At 43.9% G+C, this 27,404-nt stretch overlaps 1 protein-coding gene across 3 annotated transcripts; it reads right to left on the reverse strand.

Moving 5' to 3' along the window:
• dgkd (diacylglycerol kinase delta) lies at positions 1-23,318 on the reverse strand. Of its 3 annotated transcripts, XM_085795567.1 has the most exons (31): positions 23,087-23,316; positions 18,840-18,950; positions 15,244-15,324; positions 10,814-10,918; positions 10,562-10,694; positions 9,833-9,939; positions 9,620-9,745; positions 8,863-8,965; positions 8,607-8,769; positions 8,320-8,428; positions 7,038-7,177; positions 6,845-6,929; positions 6,232-6,326; positions 6,035-6,134; positions 5,256-5,568; positions 4,995-5,162; positions 4,529-4,657; positions 4,235-4,331; positions 3,753-3,863; positions 3,531-3,627; positions 3,179-3,286; positions 2,970-3,083; positions 2,728-2,862; positions 2,271-2,443; positions 1,810-1,921; positions 1,574-1,666; positions 1,233-1,352; positions 979-1,096; positions 738-868; positions 492-591; positions 1-135 (listed from the first exon to the last, which is right to left on the reverse strand). In XM_085795567.1, the coding sequence occupies exons 1-30, from the start codon at positions 23,222-23,224 to the stop codon at positions 502-504; spliced, it is 3,705 nt and encodes a 1,234-aa protein (XP_085651693.1). In that variant the 5' UTR covers positions 23,225-23,316; the 3' UTR covers positions 1-135; positions 492-501. The 3 variants fall into 3 exon arrangements, with proteins under 3 accessions (XP_085651693.1, XP_085651694.1, XP_085651695.1); XM_085795568.1 differs by lacking the exon at positions 738-868 and having other exon boundaries at positions 23,087-23,318; XM_085795569.1 differs by lacking the exons at positions 15,244-15,324; positions 18,840-18,950; positions 23,087-23,316 and adding an exon at positions 14,098-14,619.
• Between the last annotated feature and the right edge of the window lie 4,086 nt (positions 23,319-27,404).

Here is a 27,404-nt window from a genome sequence, read left to right on the forward strand (position 1 = left end):
GGTCCAGTCGGAAAAAAAGTCTTCATGTATAATGTCAAAGACCCAGTTCTGGTTTAGGGTCAGAGGTCGGCACTCAGATGGGGTTGATGAGGTGGTCGATAGCAGCGGAGGTAGGAGAAGAATAGGCAGTGGTCACTACAACAACAAGAAGTTAGATCAGTGAACTGAGACAGAATATAAAACAAAAACATCTATGAAATTATTAACAGATATTATATACATTCAGATGTTGTATTAGTGAGTTTTTCACAGACCTGTGACTATAATGGTTAACTGCATGGATATGTACTATTGTTTGTCTTACTATAAAATGTGTTGTATTATATGCGTTACTTATTCTTTGTGCCTCTCAAAAAGCTCTTCAGCTTCCTAGGGTGTCCCGTTTCACATCATGTAAATGCAGCTGAATGTTTTCAGACCTGGCTTTTTAAATAGATATGTGAATAACTAAATGAATGAATATGATTGGCTGATGATGCTGGCTGACTGACCTGGCAGCAGTCAGGCCTCGCTGGCACTGCTGTTCCTGTTCAGCTCTCTGATGCCCTGCAGGATCCTCTTCATGTGACCCACCTTCGTCACTCCCAGGTCCTAACACACACACACACACACACACACACACACACACACACACACACACACAATCAAATGAGCTCCAAATATCACAGAACTGTCATTCCATCCCTCAGTCCACAATCGTCCCTCATACAGTGAGTCCTCCATGCAGCGTGCGATACCTTCAGGTCCCTCCTCTCCAGGTGGATAAGCTCAGCTCCGCGGACATCGTGTCCGATGAAGATGTCCTTGTACTCAGTGAGACAGAGGAAGTCCAGCCACGTCCCCACCTCCTCCGTCCCCCACTGGTGAACTAAGACACCGAAATGAAGAGAAACCAACAGGAAGTGGTTCAGACCGACAGGGAACAGACCGGCACAGAGAAACAACAGGCAGAGACAGACAGGGAAGGAGAGAGCTCACCTGGCAGCGAGAGAGTTGCACACGTCTCCTTGTTCTTGTTGTTCTTGTCTTTCTTGAACTTGGGAACAAGACGAAACTTGGCACCGCGGCTGCGTTTGGAGAAGTCGATGAGAGGACCCTGAGACACGCAGAGGGACGGGGAGTTTTTAAACCAAAACTTAACACAAAAAAAAAACATGCAAATCCTGCAAATCTCAGCCCAGATCCTGCTTCAAGTCCAGGACTCAGGTTCAGTCTGACAAGTCCTGGTTTACCTCGTGGTCTGAAGGGTCGATGACGGGACACAGCCAGGGAACTTCAGCCAGACGACGGAGCTGCTGAGCCACAGAGTTCAGAGCTGCGTTCAACTGCTCCTGCTGCGGAGGATCCAGCTGCTGCAGACACACAGACACACAGACACACAACGGTGAGGAGCAGCACCAGAGCAGAGGGAGGATGAAAACCTGTGAGCCCAGAATCTACAGCAGAATACGTGAACTCAGTGACGGTGAGCGGTGATTGTGTGTGTTGTGATTTAAACAATGACCACACAGTTTACTTTGTCCAAACACACAGACAGAGACGGGACATAAAGAGGATCCAGAAGTGACGTTACCATTGACATCTTTCCAGCCAGGAGCAGTTCAGTCTCACTGAGCAAAGCTTTGACGTTGCTGACCATGTGAACCACCACACTGCAGCTCAGAGCCTGCACACAGACAAGAGACAAGAGGTCAGACCTCAGACAGCTCAGGACGGGAGGGACAACCAAGGACCAGGACCAGGAGAGTAAAGACCAGAACAAGAGAGCAGAAACCAGGACAGTAAAGACCAAACCCTTGTGTCTCGTACCCCAGAGCTCTTGGAGTTTGCGTAGACCACGTCCATGGCCTTTGAGCTGGCGTTGACAGCGTGAGCCAGTTCCTGTTCCATACTGTGGTGAGACTGAGCAACCTCACGGATACTGAAGGGTCGAAGCAAAAACAGAAAACATCATCATTATTATTATTATTATCAGTATACACACAAGAGAATCAGTAATGGACAAATATCCCACTGAGTCTATAATAAAACTAAAGTCTGGTATGACTTAAACAATTCAAAATACACTGATCTGTGGTGATGATGATGATGAAGATTGTCTGTGACACTTTTAGTTTTAACAACAAAGTTATTCTGATACTCCTCACATATACACAAATCTTCCAGCAGATTCTGTCCCATCAGTAAAATTATTTGATCAGTTAATGGATCATTTTAAGATAAACAATAATTGAATAGCTGATGAATCAGTCATCAACCCCCGTGTTTACCTGTGTATGAGCGCTCCTGCTGCCTGACCAAACTCACTGACGAGCGACGCTTCTTCTGCGGAGACGATCTCGGGCTGAGAGGACAGGGGGGGCTGCGGGGGCTGCGGAGGGGGAGTCCGTGGAAACTCACATTTCTGTTTGTCCTCCCATGACTTCAGGGTGCTCTCAAAAGCCTGAAACACACAAGATGTAAATAATAATAAAAAAACACTGCTGACTGATGAATCCTTCTCGTTGTGAGCAGCTCAACTCTTTGACAGTGAGACGAGTCCCATGAGTTCTCTATGATGTAACAAAACAATTTATTGAACTCAGATGTCTCAAAGAGTAGACTTCAAATGATAAACACCTCTCTGTATTTCAGGGCTGATGGACTAGTCTGGTTCTGGACCAACTAAAACCGGACGATGAAGAGCCTGAGGCCTGAACCAAACACACACATGAGTGTGGTACTCACCCTGTCTCTGGTCAGGGTCTGGGTTCGGTTCTTGTGGATGATCTTTATGTATCCTGGAGGTTGGATCCACGCCTCCCCGTCCACCTGAACTGGAACACCTTCATCTCCCAGAATGGTGATCTTCACCATCCGACACTGGGGACAGAGAAGACCGCGAGGAGACTGTGAGCCTGCTCCGATGGACAGACAGAGCGGGTAGACAAAGACAGACAGGGGGAACAGTCAGGCGGGTATGGATTTACCTGTGCAATGCGGTGGTGTTGCAGGTTGATGACTCGGGACACGGCCATCTGCATGCTGCCAAACACCGCCACCACCTCCAGGATTTTATCATCAAAGGACGGAGCGGTGAACGTCTGACGAGAGAAGGGAGAGACAGAAGTGTTGTGACATCACAGACAGGTAGAGGAGGCAGGCGGCCAAGGTGGCGACAGGCTGGAGCTCATCTTACGTCATCCTCTTTGGTTCCTCCCCAGAAATTGGTTCCTCCTGCGTAACTTGGGATGTTCAACACCGCAATACCCTGTAGACTAGGGAGAGGGATGGGACGCCCATCACACTGCAAACACACACACACAGCACTTTTACACACAGTTGTGTTGGAGTCCTGTCACATTGACAATTATTTAAATACAATCGATTGGCCTGTTACTTTTTATTCTAAACTGCAATCATAGAAAAGATCTCATCTGTACAGAGTCTCACAGAGAAGTCAACACTGGTTGTTTCTGGATGAGAGTGAACCTACTTTACTCCTACTACTGTACTTTCATTTGTGGTTAATGGTGTAAATCAAACCTCACCTCCAGTAAAACTCTCTGCTCCAGGTTCTTGTAGGTCCTGTGCAGCAGCTCTTTGGTTCCCAGGACTCCATACCACATCATGTTCTTTGTCCGGCTCCTGGAAATATGAGTCATATACGTTAGTGTTGAAGTGTTTAAGTCGGTCAAACAGAGAAGAGTTTTTAAAAGTGTTTCTTTCTGTATAAGAAGTAGACATGAAGATTGATTTGTTTGTTGCTGTACCTGCACTTTTCTGGATGTTCATCCCTCTTGTTGTTGAAGTCCAGAGAGATTTTGGCATCCAGTCCGATACCAAAGTAGTTATTCATGACACACTTCTCAGTGTAGCAGTCCCTACAGAGACAGACACACACTCTGGGGTTAATGTCAATCAAAAAGGTAAAGGACAGTTTATTCACACAGCAGCTGATGATAAAAGCAAACTCATTTGAGTGAGCAGTGCTCAGATTTACAGTGTCACCCACAATGATGAAATATAAACATACAATACAAGAAGACAAATGTTTGTCCATGTAGTTGTTTGAACCTGTTTGTATCAGTAATAGATCATTATATTCTCTAAAGTAGAACTGCCTCCTTTACAGGAGATGTGACTCATGCTTCATTCAAAACATCTCAATCAAATTAAGGGTAAAATTAGTTCTACCTTCATTTATGGTTTAAATTAAACTGTTATAATATAAAATGTAAGAAGACAGACTCACATGTTATCAGGGTCACAGCTGAAGGGGTCGGCGTTCACCAACAGTCGGCTGATCACAGAGCTGCTGGACAGCGAGCCTGAGATACCTGCTCTAAGACCTGCACACAGAGACGAACATCAGACTGCTGCAGTGATGAACAGACGCTGCGTTCATGTCGCACGATTTAAAACAGTTCTCGTCAAGTTCTTGGTGAATGAACCATCTTTCAGCATGTCTACAAATGCAACACCACAAGAATCCAACATTAGCGCTCATATAGTCAGTAGCAGTTTCTCCGGCCTTAGAGCTTCTTACCAGGATAGAGGATCTTTGCGTTGAGCATGGGCATGGTCTCTCTGCTTCCTGTCTGGACAGGAAGTGACGCTGAACTGCCCAATGACAGACTGCCTTTGCTGATCAGCTTCTCGCAGGGCGTCTTGCTGACTGAGGAGACAGACAGACAGGTTCACACCGCTGGACAAGACTGGACAAAGACAATCAGAAAGGTGACGTGAAATGTCAATCACCTCAGATACACTGAGCTCGTCGTTCTTGGAAAGCACATGCACACATAATATCCAGTTACTGGTCTAAGTTTCATGTTTGCATCTCATAGTGATTAATAATATTATTGATGACAAACTGATTTCCTGTCTGTTGCGCAAAAACAAACCATGGATAGGAAGTTCATTCAGCTGTGAGTGACGGATCTAAACCTGTGACTCCATCTGGTTATTACACCTATTACAGCTGGTGACAGAGGTAGTGCAGCGTTTTTCACCTCTGCGTGTGTTGCGGTGTTTGCCACTGTAGGACGAGTGCAGGGACATCTTGTCCTCCTCCAGCTCTTCCTCCTCGTCCTCCTCCACCAGACCCTCCTCTTCCTCGGCGCGACTCAGGGAGAACACCTGCTGCTGCTGCTGGGTCTGTGCGTTCTGCTCGTCCACAGCTGGAGAACAGAGAACAGGTGTTTAATGACCTCCTCCTCCCCGAGACGCTCTGTGTGTGTGTGTGTGTGTGACGTCTGGAGGCTCTCTCAGACCTTTCTCGGTGTGTTCGATGATCTGTCTGATGGCTTTCTTCAGGCTGTTGGCTCTCAGCATCAGCTGCTCCCTGGGCTTGAAGAGGGCGGCGGACGAAGAGGAGGTGTTGGTGCGCGGGGAGCACTGGGCGGAGCAGGGTGGGGCGTGGACAGGGGGAGGGTGATGGAGAGGGGGAGGCAGCAGGACTCCCTCACCCTCCTCCTGCTCCTCGGCGATGGTGGGGGGAGGCACTGAAGGGAGGACGGTGGTGGCCTGAGACTCCTCGTTCAGAGTCTTCAGCAGAGAGTCCAGTTTCTCCTTCAGGATGCCACACTGAGACAGAAAACATGACTCGTCAGAAACAGAAAAGGACTCAACATAAGCATGACTCGTCAGCAACTGAAACATGACTCGTCAGAAACAGAAACATGACTCATCAGAAACAGAAACGGACTCAAAATAAGCATGACTCGTCAGCAACTGAAACATGATTTGTCAGAAACAGAAACATGACTCATCAGAAACAGAAACGGACTCAAAATAAGCATGACTCGTCAGTAACTGAAACATGATTTGTCAGAAACAGAAACATGACTCATCAGAAACAGAAACGGACTCAAAATAAGCATGACTCGTCAGTAACTGAAACATGATTTGTCAGAAACAGAAACATGACTCATCAGAAACAGAAAAGGACTCAACGGAAACATGACTTGTCAGAAACAGAAACATGACACGATATAAAACAAACATTTAACACTGACTCAACAGTATAAATTCAGACGACAGATTGCTGTACCTTCTTGGCCATGGCCTCCGACTCCTCTGAACTCTCTGTGTTCTTCTCGTAGGCCTTACCAACACGAGCCACAAAGTCCTTAACCGTCTCACACAAAACCCTGAATATAAGGAGACACACACAGATGTTAATTAACAAACTAGGCATAAAAAGATGAAGAGTACAGTAAGCAGATTGACCACAACAGTTGGTCTTACTTGGCGGAGGAGATGACAACAGAGTGCTGGTCTGAGGTGAGGATCTTGGACAGGTGAGCAGCCACTGAGTCCTCATATGTGAGGATCTGCTGGACCTGGATGAGAAAACACCAGGGTCAGGACAGTCTGGGAAGGTTTAAAACATCTTCCTTATTCATACCAGGTTGACTATTTCTCTTCTCTTGGTTTTTATTTTTTTGCTTTTGTTTAAGTATATTTTTTGGCTTTTTTGCCTTTATTCGATAGCACAGTGAGATAGACAGGAAAGGGGGAGGCAGAGAGGGAGAATGACATGCAGGAAAGGTCTGCCCGACAAGGGATTCGAACCGGGGACGCCTGCGTTGAGGACTGTAGCCTCTACATGGGGCGGCCGCTTTAACCACTGCGCCACGCACCGCCCCCTCTTGGTTTTTAAAATGTTGTATAAACTATCTTAACGTCAGACACTGGGTGCCGGTCTCTGTGTTCGTGCATGTTAAAGCACTGAGTGAGACTCTGAGGGACAAACTGGATCCAAGTTACAGAAGCTGAATGAATCATGACACATCTGTTATTTTCAACACTTTTCAGCATCCTCACTGCACTCTGAAAACATGATGTCATTTCCTGTTACCTCAGAGTCATCGCTGCAGTCCTCAGTGACAGTGGAGGCAGAGTGTTGCCGTGGGAACTTGGTCTCATAGACCATGATGCTCCACCTGCAGCAGGAGGAGATAAAAAAAAACAAATACAGTTTTTAGGGCTCAATGTGAAGGTTACTAGTCCTGATGTGGCACCATCATATAACCAGTGTGACCTCACATTACCTGTCTAACATCTTGGTGCTGGCTCGCTCCAGTTTCTCCAATATCTGAGGCAGCTGAGTGTCGTCGTCACAGGCTGAACCCCAACCCAGAACCCGAGCCAGATCGTTCCCTGTCCCCAGAGGGAGAACGCCCAGCTGACACTGAAACAGACAGAGACACATGTTTAAACTCACACGTTACAGTGCTGAGCCATATTTCCTGTCATTTTCTTTGCAAGTGTTTTGTGCACATCACAGATTATTCATCTTTAAACAAGGTTTAGACTATTTAGGATCAAGTATGAATATATACAGTATATATTTAATTGTCTAAAAGCAGATGTGACAGCTTCTCAGACTGTCCAACCATCAGGACACTGAGGATCTTTGGAGGTCGGACAAAACCAGAACAACTGCTACTCATTATAACTGAGAAATAACCCTGAAACTGTGCTAAGTTCACACAGAGCTGTGTTAACATTGCATCAAAAATCCTGTGATTATTCTAAGTGAAGTATGGCAGGACGGTGGCGGGGCAACAGGTGGTGCTGTTGAGGGAGCACAGACATAGAGCTGAACCTTCTGGATCACAGAGCTCTGAGTCAGTGATTTATTTGTCTGTAGAGCGAGACTGTCAGGTGACCTAGCACTCACACTGACAGAGTCCTTTTCTGTCTCATCAAAGTGTAGCTACATGTGTAACCGTGTGAGGTCACAGTTACTCGTTCCATGTTGAACTGTTACAGACGGACTGACACTGTAATGGACATCAGGTGAGACAGGTGAGGAGGACAGGTGTGGGTGTGTCCTCTGGATCTGGATCATGTCACATTCAACTGTTAAATTTCTCTCTTAAAGGGACAACGAGGAGTTTTGGAAAAGCGAAGTGTTTTCACACTACATTTATGAGCCTCCGCGCGCACCGTAGAATTCTTCGACCGGCGCAAGACAGACTCATGTTTTCATTCATCAAGAATTAAAGTCAGAGGTTCAAAGAGGTTCACATACCGTGGTAGTTCCGACCATAAACAGCGATTCGGCGGCGTTATTCTCATGAGCGTCCGCGAAACCGAAAGTAAGGAAACGCTGGTCGGCTCGACCAGCATTTCCGCCACCACTAATAATAACAAAATAACGATAGAGACAAAACGATATATTTATCGAAAATGGGCCCATTAACAAGTGTGGGTAACGTAGATTCATCCACATTAACGTGAGACTTTTTTTATAACCAAATAGAAACTCCTCGTTGTCCCTTTAAGATCTAAAGTATCAAACGTGTGTGTGCGTGTGAGTGTGTATACCTGCTTGTGTAGCGTTAAGGCATCAATCTCTGACAGCACCCACCCGACGCTGCCATCTCCTCCACATACCAGGATCCTGAACGTATCAAACTTCTGGAACAGCCGCAGCCTGACACACACACAGACAGATTATAATATATTATATACAGAAGACAAGTTGTGGACTTTTTTTTTTGCCTTTATTCAGATCAGACAGTGAGAGAAAGACAGGGAAGAGAGAGGGAGAGGATGATGCTGCAAAGGACCACTGGTTGGATATGAACCCAGACACATTGACTTTGTCTCACCCCAGGTGTGGTCCTCCGTTCATCAGGTCAAACACCTGTGCTGGGTTCAGTAGCTGTTTGAAGCGCCGCAGGAACTTGACGCCCTGATTGTCTCCACTTTTGGAGTTGACGAACACCAGCAGAGGACTGGTGCAGGACGGAGGACACGACGCCTTCCAGAAACCTGAGGACACAGCAGTGGATCAGTGTGAGCCTCAGTGTGAGCCGTCGACAGACTCAGATGTGCTGATGATGAGTGTGTTTGTCGGACGCCCACCGTCAGAGTCGATGCTGTTGAGCGCGGTCGGAGGTATGACGGACACTTTACACTGTCCCAGAGGACACTTGGAGGACAGCTGCTCCTTGCAGCTCGAATGCACCTGGAGGACAGAAGGACAACTTGAGACAGAAAGCATCACCTCTGTATACCTATATGTAAAAAGACACTGAAAAAGAGACACATGAGATTTAAAAATGGATTTTAAGTCAGGAAGCAAAGAGTGTAGCTCGGTCTCTGGTCTCTGTCTCTCATCAGAACCCACACGGAAAGAAGGTTAGGTTTTAATATAGGTTTGAATATATGTGACATACATACAATTGGCCGTTTTCATATATGCTGCATATGCTAAAATATATGCAGCATATATGCACAGATAAATTGCATATAGGTTTCATATATATATATATATATATATATATATATATATATATATATACATATATATTCATATATGCACATATATATTCATATATATACATATATGTGTATATCCTCATGAGGATATATGCGCATATATGAAACCTATATGCAGTTTATCTGTGCATATATGCTGCATATATGTTGCATATATGGTGCATATAAGCACCATATATGCAACATATATTTTAGCATATATGCATATATATGAAAACAACGGCCAATTTTATGTATGTCACATGTATTCAAACCTATATTAAAACCTATAGGTTCTTTCCGTGTGGGAAGAGACAGAGAAACCTGTGACTCTCCAGTCCGTCCATCAGTCTCTGCTCACCATGGCTTTACACCACAGACACCTCCAGTCCTGAAGACGCAGGACGCTGCCGCACGTTTTATCACAAATATTGCATTTAGCCGAGACTGGGAGGTTCCCCTCCAACCACTGATGAGGCATTGACACCTGGGGAGAGACAGCAGGGTTCAGAGGTCAGAGGTCAAATGACGCGGCTGAATTAGAAACAAATGATTGCTGAGCGTGTGACCTCACCCCATCCTCGTCCTCAATGATGTCCTTCCCAATGGAAGCCAGTGTGGTCCACTTACAGTTGTTGGTCGCTCTGACTGCACAGCGTTTATGGGCCTTAAATTTACACACTGGAACGAACACACACACAGAACACACAGTTTAAGGGCCGGGATGATATGCTTTTCTCCCGATTCGATTTTTCTACGATTTTTTGGATGCCGATTCGATTTAAATTGCGATTCTACGATACTGCAGATTTTCTCGATTTTTAGTCTGCATTTTTAACACCAGTGAAACAGTTGAATGATTATGATTGTCTACAGACTATTCCAGGAACCATATTTCCCCACAAAATACAAATCACATGTAAGTAAGTTTTTAATATATATGTTTACTCTCTTTTCAAAAGCCTGGACTGCATAAAAGAGACAAAAATAAAAGAGTATAGAAAAAACTGGCTTCTGAAACCTTTCTGACAAAATGAGATATAGACTGAGGTAAACTGCTACATTTTAACATTTATCTGCACACAAATACTGTAGGAGCCTATACTCCATTATAAAGTGAACTTAAACCCTTTTCAAAACCTGGACTCTCTATATGTAAAAAAGGCTAACAAATGCACATTGCACAAAAAAAAAAAAAAAAAAAATCGATTTTTGAAAAAAACGATTTAAAAATCATCAAAAAAAAAATATTGCAATACTTATGTGAATCGATTTTTTTCTCCCACCCCTAGTGTGTGTGTACCTTCACAGGACAGGCCATGAGACGTGACTCCAGATAGAGCCTCTCTGCAGACGTTGCAGTACGTGGGCCTGGCGTGGGAACAGGCGTACCAGTTGTGCATCCCACTGAAGTGGTCCATGCTGTACTGGGTGGACTGGAGGAGAGAGCACACACACACACACACACACACACACAGAGTCAGTGTGTGTGTGTTCCCGGGGCTACGACTGGTCTAACTGCTAACACCACAGACACACACACACACACACACACCTCATAGTTCTGTCGGTTCTGGACGCTGCGCAGCGCTGCCATCCACTCCTCCATCTCCTTCCTGTTGTCTGCGCACAGAATCAGACGTCGACACGGGGTGATCACCTGCACACACACACACACACACACACAGAGGTTAGATTAACACAGAGTACTTGCCCCTCATGTTTGTCAGAGTTATTTAAAACATGAAGCTGGTTCCTCTGAGCATATGACTGGAATAACACCACACGCACACGCTCACGCACACAGCGCCACTCAGTGTGTGTTGCCTTTTCCAGAGAAACAGACGCGGATGTCCACTTCCTGTTCGGCTGCTCCACAATGAACCTTCTGTTCCCACATCGACAGGAATAGACCCAGATGCCCCCCTCCACCCCTCCACCCCTCCACCACACACACACAATTTTCTGCTCAGTGTCTCTAATGACACAAAAAACTTTGTTTTAGTTTGATGTTACACACTACATTTACTCTGAGAGCAGATGGTGTGTTCGAGGTTCTTGTACTGTAGCTGAGGATTTTCTGCTCAAACAGATCCACTGAACACTAATGTGTATAAACATACATATGTATTTCATATGTTATATATGTATATGAGATAAACCTTTACACTTATTAATCTGTTTCATCTTTAAATACGGACTGAAGCAGGTTTCCTGTCTGGTTGGTACAGACTGACTTGAGTCTGGATTCCTGGTTAGATTAGACCAGTGTTTTTCAACCTTGGGGTCGGGACCCCATGTGGGGTCACCTGGAATTTAAATGGGGTCGCCTGAAATGTCTAATAATTGATAAAAAAAAAAAAAGACTGATAAAAATATTTTTAACTAATTATTATTATTTTTTAAATTATAATTAAAAACACCACACACAATCTTAAACAACTGTATTCTAAACGTTCACTTTGTCGAATATAAATTGAGTTCAAATAAAGTGCAACATATTAAAATGTCTGAGCTGGCACGTCTTGATTGACGGGGTCGCCTGAAATTTGTGAAAATTTGTCAAAATGGGGTCACGTGCCAAAAAAGGTTGGAAACCACTGGATTAGACCCTTTTGGAAACAGACAATATCACTGGTCGTTGTCATCATCATCATCATCATCATCATCATCATCATCATCATCATCGTTATTTGATTTGTTTCATCGGTCCAGATTCGTCCTGCAGCAGGACAACGAGTTCAAAAGAGTAATAACAACTTTCTCCAGAGACCAGAAGAATCAGGAGTCCTGGTCCCACAGAGTCCAGGTCACAGCATCGTGGACTCAGGTTCAGACATTAAAGGGATAGTTCACCCAAAATTGAAATTGCACTCATTATCTACTCACTCTCATGTCGACTAAGGGCTGGGAGAAGTTTCAGAGTCCTCCGTGGCTTCTCTGAGTTACAGGGAGTCTCGGCGTAGCAGTGCATGTCCATATAACGGTTGCAAATGGATACCAACTGTCTTCGTAACAAAAAGACACACCAAAAAACATCCAAATACCTCCATGCTGCTCGTATGTAATGTCCGTCTTGTATTGAAGCCCCGAAATGTGAAATTGTCCCGAAAAAAATTAAATAAGTCTATATTTCAAGCTTGTTTTGTAGCGGAAGTTTCTCGAAGCTCCTCTTTTTGTTACGAAGTCAGTTGGTATCCATTTGGGTGACATGAGGGTGGGTAGATAATGAGTCAAATTCCAAGCTACCTGAAGACAAGAAACCTGACCAACTGTGAGCAGCAGGTCAACTGGAGAGAGAACTGGAGCTGGTTTAAAGGCAAAGGAGGTGTTTAATAAACCTTAACTGAAGTTCAACAAAATAACAAACTTCCCGTCCCGGTTTTATTTTGAAAGCATCTTCGCCGACCCTGTTGCTCAGACCTCAACATGCAGAGCTCTTAAGCATGAAACAGAGCAGGTTCATTCTGATATGTCTCTGCTGAAATCTAGTCTGCAGCCTTTTGGTTGTTTTTAGCTCAACTCAAGACTGTAACGTTCAATGTGTTTTTTTGTTGTTTTTTTTGGTCCTAAAACACTTGATGACGTGTAGAGAGGAGCACTAGAAATAAAGCGGAGCTCAGACTCTGCTGTCCTCTAAAGTAGCTGCACCATTAGCTGATGAGGAGCCACTCAGTGTGTCAGTGTGTGTGTGTGTGCGTGTGTGTTTCAGAGTGAACCTGCAGGTAGCGTCACCTCCACCTGCAGCTCCTATCACATTAACCATAAACAAACAGATGATGGCGCTGAACTGGTGCGACTGGAAATAATGAGCAAATATTTAAAGAGCTTCATCTCTGAGCTCAGCATGTGACGGTGTGGAGCCGGAGGCCGGAGCCACCACTCTCATCCCTACGCACAAACACAACCACAGCCACACAAAGCTAGTACACACTGACTGACACACACACACACACACACACACACACACACACACACACACACACACACACACACACACACACACACACACACACACACACACACACACACACACACACACACTCTCTCTCTCCTGACTCCACCTCTCTGATTCAGCTGTGACTCTGCTGCTGTGATGGTTCACACTGACAACATGTCCAAAAAGATTTACAGGAAGGAACCAATGCGATGTCATGTATTCTGAGCCGCTCTCCCACCTACTGCATTTTAAAATTCACTGAGGTGGACAGTGACTCTTACTATGTAGAGAAATATAGACGCTAGTTTCATCAATTTGACATAAAGTGAGTCTGCAGTCATTTTAATGATCAGTTTAGCCTTTCACGTGTATTTCTAAAATAACAAATATGTGTTTTCCAGTGCCAATTAAATATCACAACCAGGAATCTCTCTCTTCCTCCGTAAAAGAACATGTACTGGAAGTACAAGGACATACGTCTTACATCATCGTACTCAGAGACACTTTGTATGGTGAGTTAGTCTGTAACAACCACAGGTGTGGAGAAGACTCCTGTGGATTTGGCCACGACCACCTCTGTCAAGCCTGTGTGACTAAATCAATCCACACCTCTCAGCCAATCAGAATGAACAACAGTGAAGATGTAAAAGCCAGGTAACGGTAACTCCCTCCACATTCAATCAACAGACAGCAGTAAAATACAACTCAGAACGACGGCTGCTGTCAGTCCGTTTGAGATGAAATGTCATCACTGTGTCTTTAATTTGCTCCATCCACCGCTCGCTGGGTTTAGTGAAATCTGAGAAACGACCCTGAACAGTCAGCGGTTGTCTACGTGACGCATTTCTGACGTCCGAGACACAGGCGACCTCTGACCTCCCTGCGCTCATTCCACTCACCCGCTTTTAAAACTCCTGTTGAAACTCTCACTGCGTCTGAGGAACGTCCGTCTGAAGCTCAGCACCAACACACAGACCACATTCTTGAGTCCTGAGACCACACACACACGGGGTTCAAACTGGGATTGAAGTCACGGCTGATCCCTAAAAATCCACTTTGAAATCTGGTCCGGGTCACTCAGTCCTGGTTCGAGTCCTGATCCAGGCAGAGTCCGGTCTCCAGAAGCTCTGGTTCTGGTCTTTAGTCCACTGTGATGGTCTGTCGCTCGTCTGCTGCTCTCTTTCTGCCTCTCCCTCTTGCTGCTCTGTAGCCCCTCCCACATCCTCTCGTATAAATCGACCTACTTCCTGTCTGTCGTCATGCCGACCCCCCCCCCTCTCCTCTGGAGAGGGGGAGGGGGATCATGAGGAGCAACACTGAGGAAGATGCCCCGAGATACAGTGAACCAACACACAGATGTGTAGTATACATAGGTTCCCTATACCATCACACACACACAATGAGATGTATTTAATAAGAGCCGGTCAAAGCGTCATTCACATTTCCTATAAATAAACTCAGTCACATGTTTACAGTTTGATGCAGCCTGACCGTTGAAACACACACACACACACACACACAGCCCCACCCTGCAGCTGAACAGCCCCCAGTCTCTATAAATACACATCAAAGTCAACTCTTCAGCCTCACTGACAGGAAGTGACAAAGTTTACCAAAATAAGACGAGGAGGAGGTGGGGGAAACTCTGAAGAACTTTTTAGTGTTGGATCCTTTCCTGAACTTTTCCCCTCCAAAAAACTGGGACAGAAAGAAGTCTCTAAAACCTTTGAGTGCAACATGAAACTGAAAACGGAAAGTGTGAAATGTCTCCTGGTTCCTGTCACACATGAAGATGCTAAACTGAATCAATCAGATCCCATTACCGACATTTTATAGAAAGATGGATTCATGTTGCTCCATATCCCCGTGGAGCTCCTATCAATACGCGGCTGGTCAAGGACACACTCTCATACCGACTCACTCTGGGAGCTTAGGAGAGCATCACAAAACTCTGGCCGTTTGACGACACAGAGAAAAGCGAGCAGTGAGGCGTTCAGGGTCTGCATGTGTTTCTATGTGGGCACACAAGTTGTTTTCAGACTCACAGTGAAGCTGTTGTTGACGTTCTTGGTGCTGGACTCGGCGACGCTGGCGTCAGTCAGGTCCACCTCGTCAAAGATGATCGACTGGAGACAGAGACAAGACGCACACTTAGGAGTGAACCTGAAGACTGAACCCAGATCAGTCTGTCCTCTCGTTAAGGATTAATGGACAGGCAGTAACACACCAACAACATTCACATCAACATCGCCCTAAAACTTATCATACAATTATTTGTTTGATTGATTGATTAAAGCTGGGGTAGGCAGGATTTATTCTGAAAACAGGCCTATCTTTGACCAATCAGATCAGGAACCCCCAGACCAAAACAGATTTGATTATTGATAGCTGAATAGGAAAACATTCTTTAAAGGGATAGTTCAACATTTTGGCAAATTGGCCCATTGCCATAATTGCTATAGTCATAGCAGTAGGTTCGTTACCTTTAATTGTAGGTGTAAGTTATTTTTAGTACAGCGGAGCGCAGCAGCAGGCTGCTCAGAGCTACGCTATGGAGGCTAGGGGTGCAACGGTACAGGTAGCCCACGGTACGATATGTACCTCGGTTTTTGGCCACGGTTCTCGGTACAGTTTCGGTATGTGTTTTGTGCAGAGAACTTTTTTTTTCTCCCAAAATAATGTTTATAATTTATAATATTTCTAATACAGCTCTCCTCTCTCTCTATCTCACTCTCACACACACACACACACACACACACACACCTGAACTGTCTGTGAACAGCCCCTAGCTCCTCCCTCTGCACACTCCTTTAGTCTTTCAGTAGGTGAACACTCTGAAGCCACTTTCAAACAGAGATCGCGCTATATTGCCGTCACTATGCTGCAGCCACAGTCTCTCACTGGGAAAGAAGGAGTTAGTCTATTGTGTTTTTTTTAAACAGCCTTTCACCACCTCTCATCTCTGTCAGTCAACTCCTGCTCGACCTCGGTCTCTCTATCGCGCGCGGGCACGCGGGCACGCGGATACGCGACCACACACATGCAGTGTGCATGGACAGAGTCCTGCTGGAACTCTAATAAAAGCTAAATGTGCTAAATCGCGCTAATAACTAATTAATTTTCCCCGCGATTGCGATCAGCGACCGCTCATGCTGCCGCCTGTTTGTTTTTTTGTTTTGTTTTTTCCCCTCTTCTGCGTGTGAGGCTGAGCTGCTGCACTTTCAGTTGCAGGGGGGGAGTCACTGTGAGTGTGTGGAGGCTCAACAGTGATTGGACATCGACTCGCGGGGGCGGGCTTTCGCCTTAAACGGCCAGGCACACACATACACGGCACAGCTGCCTGTAAAGCAGGAAGAGCTGATGGAAGCTGAATCTGAAATACCGCGGTCCAAGAGCGTATTGCACCGTGCAGGCCGTACCGAACGGTTCGGTATTTTACCGAGAACCGTTGCATCCCTAATGGAGGCTAAGGGAATTTCTTGGTTTCCCTCATTAAACTCATCAAATACAAAATCCCAAAACTCCACAGCGCTTTTGTAGACAAGTTGTGACCTGCACAACCACCACGCTATGAGATAATGACGGAACGATACGAAACGGAGCCGTTTTCGAGGTAAATTCATACAAAACCGCTGATGCGCGTTGCGTTCAGGGACAGTTTTTCAGCAAGCAGTCTCCGTATTTACCCTGTATTTACCTCGAAAACGGCTCCGTTTCGTATCGTTCCGTCATTATCTCATAGCGTGGTGGTTGTGCAGGTCACAACTTGTCTACAAAAGCGCTGTGGAGTTTTGGGATGTTGAATTTGATGAGTTTAATGAGGGAAACCAAGAAATTCCCTTAGCCTCCATAGCGTAGCTCTGAGCAGCCAGCTGCTGCGCTCCGCCGTACTGAAAATAGCTTACACCTACAATTAAAGGTAATGAACCTACTGGCAATGGGCCAATTTGCCAAAATGTTGAACTATCCCTTTAAAATAAAGTTATTATTATATATATATTCTGCCTACCCCAGCTCAAATTCTGTGATTGACATAGAATTTACTGCCAACTATTTTGGTCATTCTTTAAAATAGGCAAAAAAGAGAACTGGCAACACTGTCTTCTCCCGAAATAGAAAATATATTTATTCAAGGGCTACATAATAAAAAAGACAATGGGCCTCATTCACCAATATCTTCTTAAGAACCTTCTTAGATTCTTTCTTAAGTTGTTCTTAAGAAGTTCCTTAAGAAAACCCTACGTCAGATTCATCAACGCGTTCGTAAGCCTCAGAATTGTTCGCAGCTGTGTTCCTACTTGATGAATGCCATCTCCTCGTAAGTTGAGGGCGTGTGCCAGGTGAGTCCAATTAACATATGATTAGCATAGGTAACAGCCCCATCAAAGCCCGTAAAAGGGCATGAGACTGCAGGGCCGTGTGCACACAGCACCCACAGGCACTGAGCAGAGGAGGTGAAGTGAGAAAGAAAGTTGAAATGCGCAAATGAAAATCTGGGAGGGAGCACCAGACTCCAAACGTAAAAAGAACTTAAGTAGTGAAGTGGCGCTACTGCGGCAGGAATGAAACAAAGAAACAAACAAAAGGCTTATATTTAGTTTATATTTTAAATTTATATTTAGTAGCGTCAGCCGTGGATGCAGCTCTTCGGTTGTTATCAGAGAGATCACACTCTCACATGTGCCACCATAAATATCATCATATTATCACATATGAAAAAAAAAACAGTTGTATGTAGTGTGAACACTTACAGTAAGTAACTGTTGCAGCCCGCAATTAGGAAAAAAAAAATCATATCGGCAGCTGTATGCCCCCCCCCCCCCGCCCCCAAAGAAAAGGGGGGAAAAAATGATATGAATTAAGTGTCTATAATGTTTTTTAAGAGACTGAAATGATTCGTCAATTATTATTATTAATATATATGATTATTAAAAACATCATAAAAGATAAGAAAATAATTCTTATTCAAATCATATAATATCATACAACTGCAGAACAAAAGAAAACGCTATAATCGGTTATTTTTGCAGAAGTCTCAGCACTTAAAAGTGCGTAAGTATACTCCTGACTGTTCGTAGATTTTGTTCTTAGTTAAGAACAAATTCTGGATAAGAAAACATTCATGAATGCCACAATCTTCGTAAAAACTTCGTAAGTAGGACTTAAGAACAAATTTGTTCTTAAGAACGGTTCGTGAATGAGGCCCAATGTTTCAAGCAACATACATATATATACAGCGACATATATTTCAAGAGACAACATTTTGAGCGACTGGCTCATTGTCAGGAAGAAGAGCCAGTCGCTCGAAACGTTGTCTTTTTTAATATGTAGCGCTTGAATAAATGTATTTCGGGAGTGACAGTGTTGCCAGTTCTCTTTTATTGCCTTGTTTAACTTTCTCAGATTCAGCAACTACTGCATTTTGGATGTGTGTGGGTATTTTTCTTTGTTACATTCTTATAAAATGCCAAACAGTTGATATGTAAGGTCACTTTATGCTGTTTTACATCTTTTATTGACAAACAGTGGGGACTGATGGGGAAAATAACCGCTGGATTAATCAATAATGAAAATAATCAATGAATCTGACTAAGCGGGGTGTCTGAGTCAGCGTCCTCTGCAGCGGACTGGGAGCAGTCACCTTGGCGGTCTGAGCGTAGTACAGAGTCCTCCCTCTCAGTTTGAAGTATCGTCTCTTCCAGCGCTGGAACGAGTTGGTCTGTTTCATCAGGTTTCCCTCCTTCAACACCGTCTGAAACGCACGGGGGGTTCAACATGAGCCACGACACTGACACGGTTTAATCAACAGCAACCGTTTCATCATTATTTATGAGCCGGTGTGTGTGTGTGAGTGTCTGTCTGTCTGTCTGTCTGTCTGTCAGGACCCTGTGTGAGTGAAGCAGCTCCACTGACTGACACCTTGTTACAAACAGAGTGTGTCAGTGGTAAAACAGAGTGAGACATCTTCTCTAGAGATAACATCATATTCACAGCTTAAAACCACATCACGCTTTGTTGTTATGTAAAACATTTGAAATGTTACTGGTGGTAACAACATGAGCGTGCACAAGCGTAGCCAGTTACACACGCTGCTTTTTTGCTGCTTTTGGTTATCTGTTGTATTAATTTCCTTTTACTTCATGACAACATGTGGACTGTGAGACTTCTGGTGTTTTTGTTTGTCGTGGAACAATCTTTTTTCAGCGTGGTGCCACGCAACAACTCCACGCAGCCTGCATTGTTTACACCAGGGCTGCTTATATTTTAATAATAATATTTTTATTTATCTCTTTGATCCTTTCCAACTTCTATGTATATCATATTTTTTTGTTGATTTTTCTTTACTATATTCTGTTCTGCTTCTGATATTGAAATTTTTAATTGTAAGCGCTTTGAGACTTGTTAATCAGGTGAAAAGCACTCTATAAATTACTATAAATGTATTATTATTATATAAAAATATATATCTTAGTTTGAACTCATTTGTACAAGTGTTTCTGTTCATGAATAAAGTGAACAACTCCACTGCAGGAGACAACTAAAACTTCTTTCTTATGTTTAAACTGATATCAACAGAATGAGAGTGATCATCACCTGACAGGAGCTTTGATCACATGACAACAGGTGAAAACTACCGGTCAATGTTCAGTTTGACCATTTGAACAAGTTTATAACAAGCTGTTTCCATCTGATCTTTAAGAACTCAGACTAGACTGTGACCACGTTTGGATTAAAACTGTTCAGATAACAACTCAAACCTGTTCACACTTTGTTAATGATGTGATGAAACCGACATAAAGCTCATACCAACGTACATCTACACCGCTCATCAGTGCATGGTCATACTGTACCACAGGGCCAACATATAGAGACAAACAAGCTCACACAGTCACACATTTAAACAGTTCAGGAATTACAATGTGTTTTTACATTTTTAGTAGTGTGTAAGGAAAAGTTTGATTTTGAGCTCAGATAAAACTGTTTTGAGGTGTTTGTTTTGCAAGAAGAGTCAGAGGTTTGGTGAAATAAGTTAGAGTAGTACGTAGTTTTGAGAAAAAAAGCACAGGTTTTAATAAATGTTAGTGAAGAACTTTACTAAGGTGTAACGGTGATTCAGAGCTCAGTAACCAGCTCGCTTTCCTCTCCTCCCACATGACTCACTCCTCATGTTTTTGACTCTCACTGTGAAATCTCCCAAACAGGAGCTTTAAATAGAAACTGAGTGGCTCTGAGCAAAACTCTCTTCCTGTGACTCAAAACATCCACGTCAGTGTGAACCAGCTGCTGCTGCCTTCAGGGCCCGACAGAAATACGGGCATTCAGCACACAAAACAGCCATCTCTCCACAATAACACTGGTGCTGTTGTCTTATCTGGAGATGATTTGAATTATTGCACAACACTTCTCAGATTATTATAAAACAGAGTGTGTGAGGTAAATAAATCAACCACCATGTTATTACTTAAGTCTCTCTTTTTTTTATCAGTGAAAGCTTTTCAATTGTTTTCCCTCAGTGGCTGCAGTGGTGATGGAGGGCTTAGACCTTTTACTTCAGTAAAACTGCAAAGGGGAAAGTTCTGCATTCAAAATGTGACCGTTACTGAGTGAAAAACTGAAAATCTACTGAGAGAATTTACTAAAACTATAATACCAGATTATTATTCACACTATGCAAGTCACTTCACAGACTGGTGGTCGATCAACAGATACTCAACACTATTTAAGTGATTGATTGATCATTGATTCAAGGCCCTTTTTTTTTACGCTAGGATCAGTTTTTTAAACTCGTTTTTACTTTTAATAATGTGATGCTGAAGTGTGTAAATTTAAAAAACATAATTGACAAATTAATTGATAATGACAACAATTGTTTGTTTGAGTCCAAAATAATGAATTTTATTTTGTATTATAGATTTGAATTGACACATTCACAGCAGCCTTGTGAATGCAGTTGAGAGAGTAGGGCCTACTTGGTTGTTTTCCACCTGGCTCTGTATCTGCTTATTCACTACAATTCCAAGCTTTTGCCGTGTCCTTAAAGGCAACACAATGCAGGTCCATGTCTCCTGTCAGAGACACACCAAGTGTATCAAAGTGAGTCTCACTTTAATCACAGTTTAATAAGAGATTTATATATGGGTACTATTGTCAAAGCAGCAGGAATTTCCATTTGTGTATGTTTCTTTGTCACTTGGTGTTTCACAAAACATCATTAAAGACAAAGACAGGGTGATTTATGATTTCTGTTAAAGAATAAATCTCATTATTCAAGGAATGGCTGACTGTGTGACACCAAAGACTGTGGTGGTCTGGAGGTTTTAGACTTTAGCTCTCCCACTTGAGATCAAGCAGATTACTGAATATAAAAACAACAAAACAAGACAAGCATGTGTAATATTTCCCCCAATTATCTGTTTGATCCAGTTGATCATATCAACTCTCAACTAAAATGTTGATAACAAAAAAAATCCCCAATAGGAATAGGAAACATTTAATCATCAAGTACTGACAGCTTGTTTACTGAGTTGAAAACATATTTTTCTCTCCACAGAATGGAAACTTGACTGAACATGTTGTAGGTAGAAATTTTAATTATTTTGGAAAATCCCACACTCAAAGGTAAAGAGCCAAGCAAACTACACTGCAACAACACAGCACCACTTTAATCTGATTATTCACATAAAACAAACACATTTCCAGGGTGAGTCTCCATAGTTACCAACTCTCTGCTCTTATCACCAGGTAACGGTCGAACGCTCAGAGCAGGTGAACACGGAGCAGGGACCGTTACATCCCACGGAGCGGACGGACCGTTAGAAACCGTTAAAACACAACAAACCGCTACACAACAGAACCAAACCGAGCCCACTGAGCCCTACCACCGGCCGGGGAAAGAGCTCTCTCTCCGGCCTCAACTTAACCGTCCTCCCCACTGTGTAGCCCTCCTCTGGAGGGGGAGGGCGGCGGTGGGAAACAGCGGGGCTCATCGGGCCTGAGGACCTCCGGTTAGCAGGAGCTAGTTAGCCGGAGTTAGCCTAGCTTTTCCATGACAACCCGGGATATAATATATTATGTATTTATTAACTGTGTCCGGGCTAAACTTTACCCCGAGGCCACAGTCTGCTTTTTGTTTCTTTTACTCGGGGGAACTTGAAGCCACACTTTATGGCAGAAGAGAGACAAGTTTAGACCCGAGTCTTCACACGATACATGTCTCCTCTTTTGAACCTGGACATCAGACTCAGAGTTTTATTTTACTTCTCTTCGTGTCATTTAGTGGGAGTGTTAGTTCAGCAGCTGTGTGACTCAGATCCACAACGATGAGCTCGATGGACTGAGGCTCAAAAAACTCCGCTCAAATCACTTAGGATTTTAATTTTACACAGCTAATTAAAAAAAAAAAACTACTACTAAAAAAAAAAAAAACTATCCAAACCAAAGAGTGAAGAAGATCAAAGTTCAGACACATCCACTATTTCAACTCGGGGGGATTCATCACATCCACCAAAGCTGCAGCTCTGATTTTCAGTCGCATGCCTCTGATTTTAAATATTTTCACTGGTCAAAAGAGGATGTGATTAAGTTATAGGTGTCACTCAACAAGTTAACTTGTTACAAAAACAACTCCTCGGTCTGGTCTTATGCCGTTTAAAAAAAAAAGCGGATCCTTATTGTGCGTGCATTGCCTTATCTGGTTTATAACACCAGATTTAATAGGTCCAAAAGTGAAAGTGTTACACTTTAGTAAAGGCTTTATGTGCATCGTCCGGTCCGTGGCTCACCGTGGTGTAGCCCGTGGCTGGATGTGGCCCACCGCCGCTGAATGAAAGCCGACACGGACCACAGATACAGCGGGTGGATAAACGGCGGGATTTGGACGCCACTCACCTTGCTGCGGATCTGGCCGGACGTGGACACTTTTCGGATGAGTTTCTGCGGCGTTCCGGGCTCCTGCTCCGGCTCGCTGTCCGATGACTCGTCCGGGCACCGGGCCGCGGCGGACTCCGGTCCCCCTGCCTCCGCCATCCTGCCATCAGACCCCGGAGGAAGACCAGTACAGGGAGCGCCCCCCAGCGGCGCACAGCGGCCAGCACAGGGACAGCGTTCAGGGGCGACTACCGACCTCTGGTGGCCACACAGAAACATTACAACAAAACATTACAAGATTTTCGCGAAAGCTAAAACACATTTCGTCAAAGCTTCTGTGCTTTTCAGAACAGTTTTTATCTGAGCTCAACATCTATTGAAGATCATACATAACCAGTTAAAATAAAACCAAACCTGATCCACAACTCCTGCCTGTACAGACGCATCAAAAGAATAAAGTGATCAGTTACAAACTTTTATTTACAGCAATAAACAGCAGTTATACGTTTTTGTTCCTATTCTCTTTGTTTATACATAATTTTGATTATCCAATTGGGATTTTTAAATTTTGATATGCACATATAATTTTGCTAAAAAACCTCAGAACAGACAAAGCTCTGTGCTGTGGACCCCCTGATCTGGGGTCCTGACTGGGAACCAATGGATTGTAACTGTTATTCTTTATTGAAAATGGAATAGGAATTTAATGTTGTTGTTTTTCTGTTTCTTTTTCTTGAATCTGAGTGTTAATGTTACAGTGTCAAAGTGTCCCTTTCCCTGTGAAGCAGAGGAGGCTCAGAGGGTCTGGCAGGGTCTCATAGTGTGTCAGGGTTTCACAAGAAGCTCAAAAGGTCTCAGATGGCCTCACAGGAGTCTCAAATGTAGGGTGCCAGCAGGATGTTTCTGAGGGTCGAGGTCAATAAGAGAGCAGCGAGATAAATCCCTTGGGAGTATATAAGTCAGTACATTGTCCACTATGTGTGTGTCTTCAGAAACAGGTCAGTAGAGGGGTGTAGGCTTCCAGATTAGGTTCTCTCTAGGATCCAGTTTCACCAACAGGAAAAAGGGAAAGTTACAAACAGCATACACACACACAGTCTGTCTCTGCTGTGACACTTTCCTCTGGGATCAGTACGGTTACATCTTAACATCCTTGCTTATGTAACAGGTCGACAGGCCCATGAGAAGATTATGGCGCTTTTCATTAAAGAGTTGTAAACTGACTGTAGGAGATGAGAGCTCAGCCTCATCGGGAAACTGCTGATGTTGATACCTTCTGATAATCATGATCAAGTAGGCTATGGTTGCAGTCTTTCCCACGCCATCAACATCTTCTTGGTCTTACCCACATTCAGCTCAAAACAAAAAAGTCATCACAGGAACTCATTGAAGATGGGCCGTAACCCTGTTTTGGGTCTAAGAGCAGAAAGAGGAGCATTGGATTGGATTGTCCTTTTACTGTCTAGCACTGTCTGCGTTTGCAGGGTTAAGAGGACCTCCATCATCCAGGATTACCTTGTAATAATAATAATGGCTTGGATTTATAGAGAGCTTTTCTCGGCACTCTAAGCACTTTACAGAAACCATTATTCATTCATGCCACATCCACACTGGTGGATGTGGGGCAGGCTGACAGAAACGGCCCCTCTGAACACCGCCAAACATTCACTCACATTCATACACATTCACACGAGGCAAGGTGGATAAGGTGTCTTGCCCAAGGACACTATGACAGCCATCGGGATGGAGCGGGATCCAAACCGCCAACCCATGGTTACTAAACGATCCACTCTACCTGTATAGTTTTGGAGCCTTGCAGAGGGATTGTACAATAAAACTAATGATAGGACGGTGAAGTGTCATAGAATAATAGGAGTGCAATAAAATTATTTGTACAATAAAATTAATGATAGAACAGGGGAGTGCATTAGGACAAAGGGAGAGAGTGTGTATACTGTATCTGTGTGGGGTTTGCAAGATGGAAAGCCTGGATATCTGGTGCTATGTTTCTATGCTTTTATGTTGATATATGGATACATGTCTCGTGTGTCTATGTGTTATAGGTGAACAGACATTTTGGTAACCCTTTAATTTACAGGCCGTAAATTACGCGATCATGTACAGAAACAGCCAAGAAATAACAGTCAATTTTCATAGCGTAATGTCATGTTTTTCACAAAGGCAAAAGATTGCACATGTTTTTCATGCTTTGAATTTTATGGGAAAGGCCAGAATCTTTCTCCACCAAGTCCTTGCAATTGACCATTATTTCTGGGCTATTTCTGTGCAATCGGTCATTATTTCTTGGCTCTTTCTCATCATGAAATTGAGGCTATTTCTTGAAGCAATTATTTGTTAGCCTATATTTCTTGGTTATTTCTTGACATTATCACTTAATTGACGGCTTACCCACATATTTCTCCCAAGGGAGACAATAAAGTAGCTAAACTAAACCAAACTACCTCCTGAGTCACTATCGCTATAGGTCGAAGCAGTTCAAAAGTTTAGTCATACAGTGAGGGTGTTGAAGGCAGATGAAAAACATGTGTGTGACAAGTTTAGCATCAGCAAACCCTCTGAGGGTCCATGCAGCTTGGTGACCCGGTTAAATCCTCTTAGAGGTCTTTATGATGAGAGAGGTTTAAGGTTTTGCATCAGTGATTCAGTGATTGAACCAAAAACTACACAATAATCTCAGAACAAAAGGTTAGAGCTGCAGCTGGGGTGAGACAGTATAACACACCTGTCTCACCTTGCTCCACCTCTGTCATGTGTTCACCAGTCCCACAACAACATGAAGCAGTGAATATGTTTATTTGTCAGAGGAGTTTCAGGTGTTCAGTGTGAGGTCTGGTTTAAACTGCTGCTCAGTAAACACACACACACACACACATAGTTGTGGTTGGATAATGAAGCTCAAGTGACCTACATGACCACACAACTCCACAGGTGACCCACATTGACCAACATGAGTCGTGTCATCCTAATTCCCAGGATTCTGCATTAATAAAGTCACACCTATAGACTTTGTCTGTGTGCAGGATCCGGTGACAGTCTTCAGTCAGCCCGGTGGACTGATCACAGTTACAGTTGTGTATTGTCAACTTTTTGAAGTCATGGCCAGGTCACCTGAGACCTGAATGAAACTCAGAACGAACAAAGACCAGGAGGATCCTATCTAGGGCTCACATAAACATTTATAGTGTGAGACCTGTCTTTGTCTTCACCACATACCAGGGGGCAGAAAGGATGAATGGTGTCCAGATGGTTCACTAATGAAAAAAGGAATAAACCACCAGTCAAACTGACCAGAAGTCAGTGGTTCAGTTCCTTTCTCCTCGCAGTCTATGGGCAGGACGTTACAGTACATGCTCCTGCCTGACACCCATCAGCAGAGTCCACTCCATCTCCACAACATCACTGGTCTAATGGATCAGTTTGCTGAGCCCATTGGCCTCCACAGCCGTCAACCTGTTGACCCACTTCACGATGTCATCATCTTCTTTTCTTTTGTCAGAAGATGAAGTACCTCAGCTTCTTCAGAAATTAGATACAACTTTAACCTTTCTTATAGAGGACACCAGTGTTCCTGGATGGAAACAGGATGGACTTGGATGCATTGTTCCTCTGAAGGTCCACCACTCTTTATGTCTGTCACATTGAGCTGCAGATGGTTCTGCTCAGTCAGGACACATGGGGGGCATCCAGCTGCAGTGCTGTCAGTTTCTCACCCACCCAGGCATCCAGCCTGATGGGGTTGAATGGAAGTCAAAGAACATGGCCATGACCCTCGTAGTGCTCGCACACTTGTCCATGTGGCCCAGACATGGACACAGCAGATAGATGGTGTCCTCAATCTAGGCTGGTAGACAAACTGGAGGGGGTCTGGGGGTCCTCTGACCATGAGCTGACCCAGGATCAGTACAGAGCTAAGGGTCTCTACATGGCATGAATAAGGGGGACCTTCTGTAGACTCAGGTTCATGCTGCCACGTGGTGGAGGCCTCTTGGTTATTCCTGATGTAAAGCTAAAAAACCGAGGTGATAGAGCCTTCGGTCTAAGCTCCTGTCTAAAATGTCCTTTTGTTATTGCTAGGGTATCATTGCACATGCCACTGTACTAAAGTTGCTACATTTTTGGAATGATATATTCGACACACTGACTAAAATCATGGATATAACAATTCCATTAAATCCAGGACTTTATCTTTCAGGAAATGTAACAAACATGAAACCAAGTCAGAGTTCCAGGAAATTTACTTATAGCTTTTACTGTTTCCAGAAAATGTATCATGTTAACCTGGAAGTCAGATTACACCCTTTCTATATATTAAAATGGA

This window comes from Trachurus japonicus, chromosome 13 (genome assembly GCF_045865225.1).
Source record: "Trachurus japonicus isolate A0001 chromosome 13, Traja_1.0".
Taxonomy (NCBI): Eukaryota; Metazoa; Chordata; class Actinopteri; order Carangiformes; family Carangidae; genus Trachurus; species Trachurus japonicus.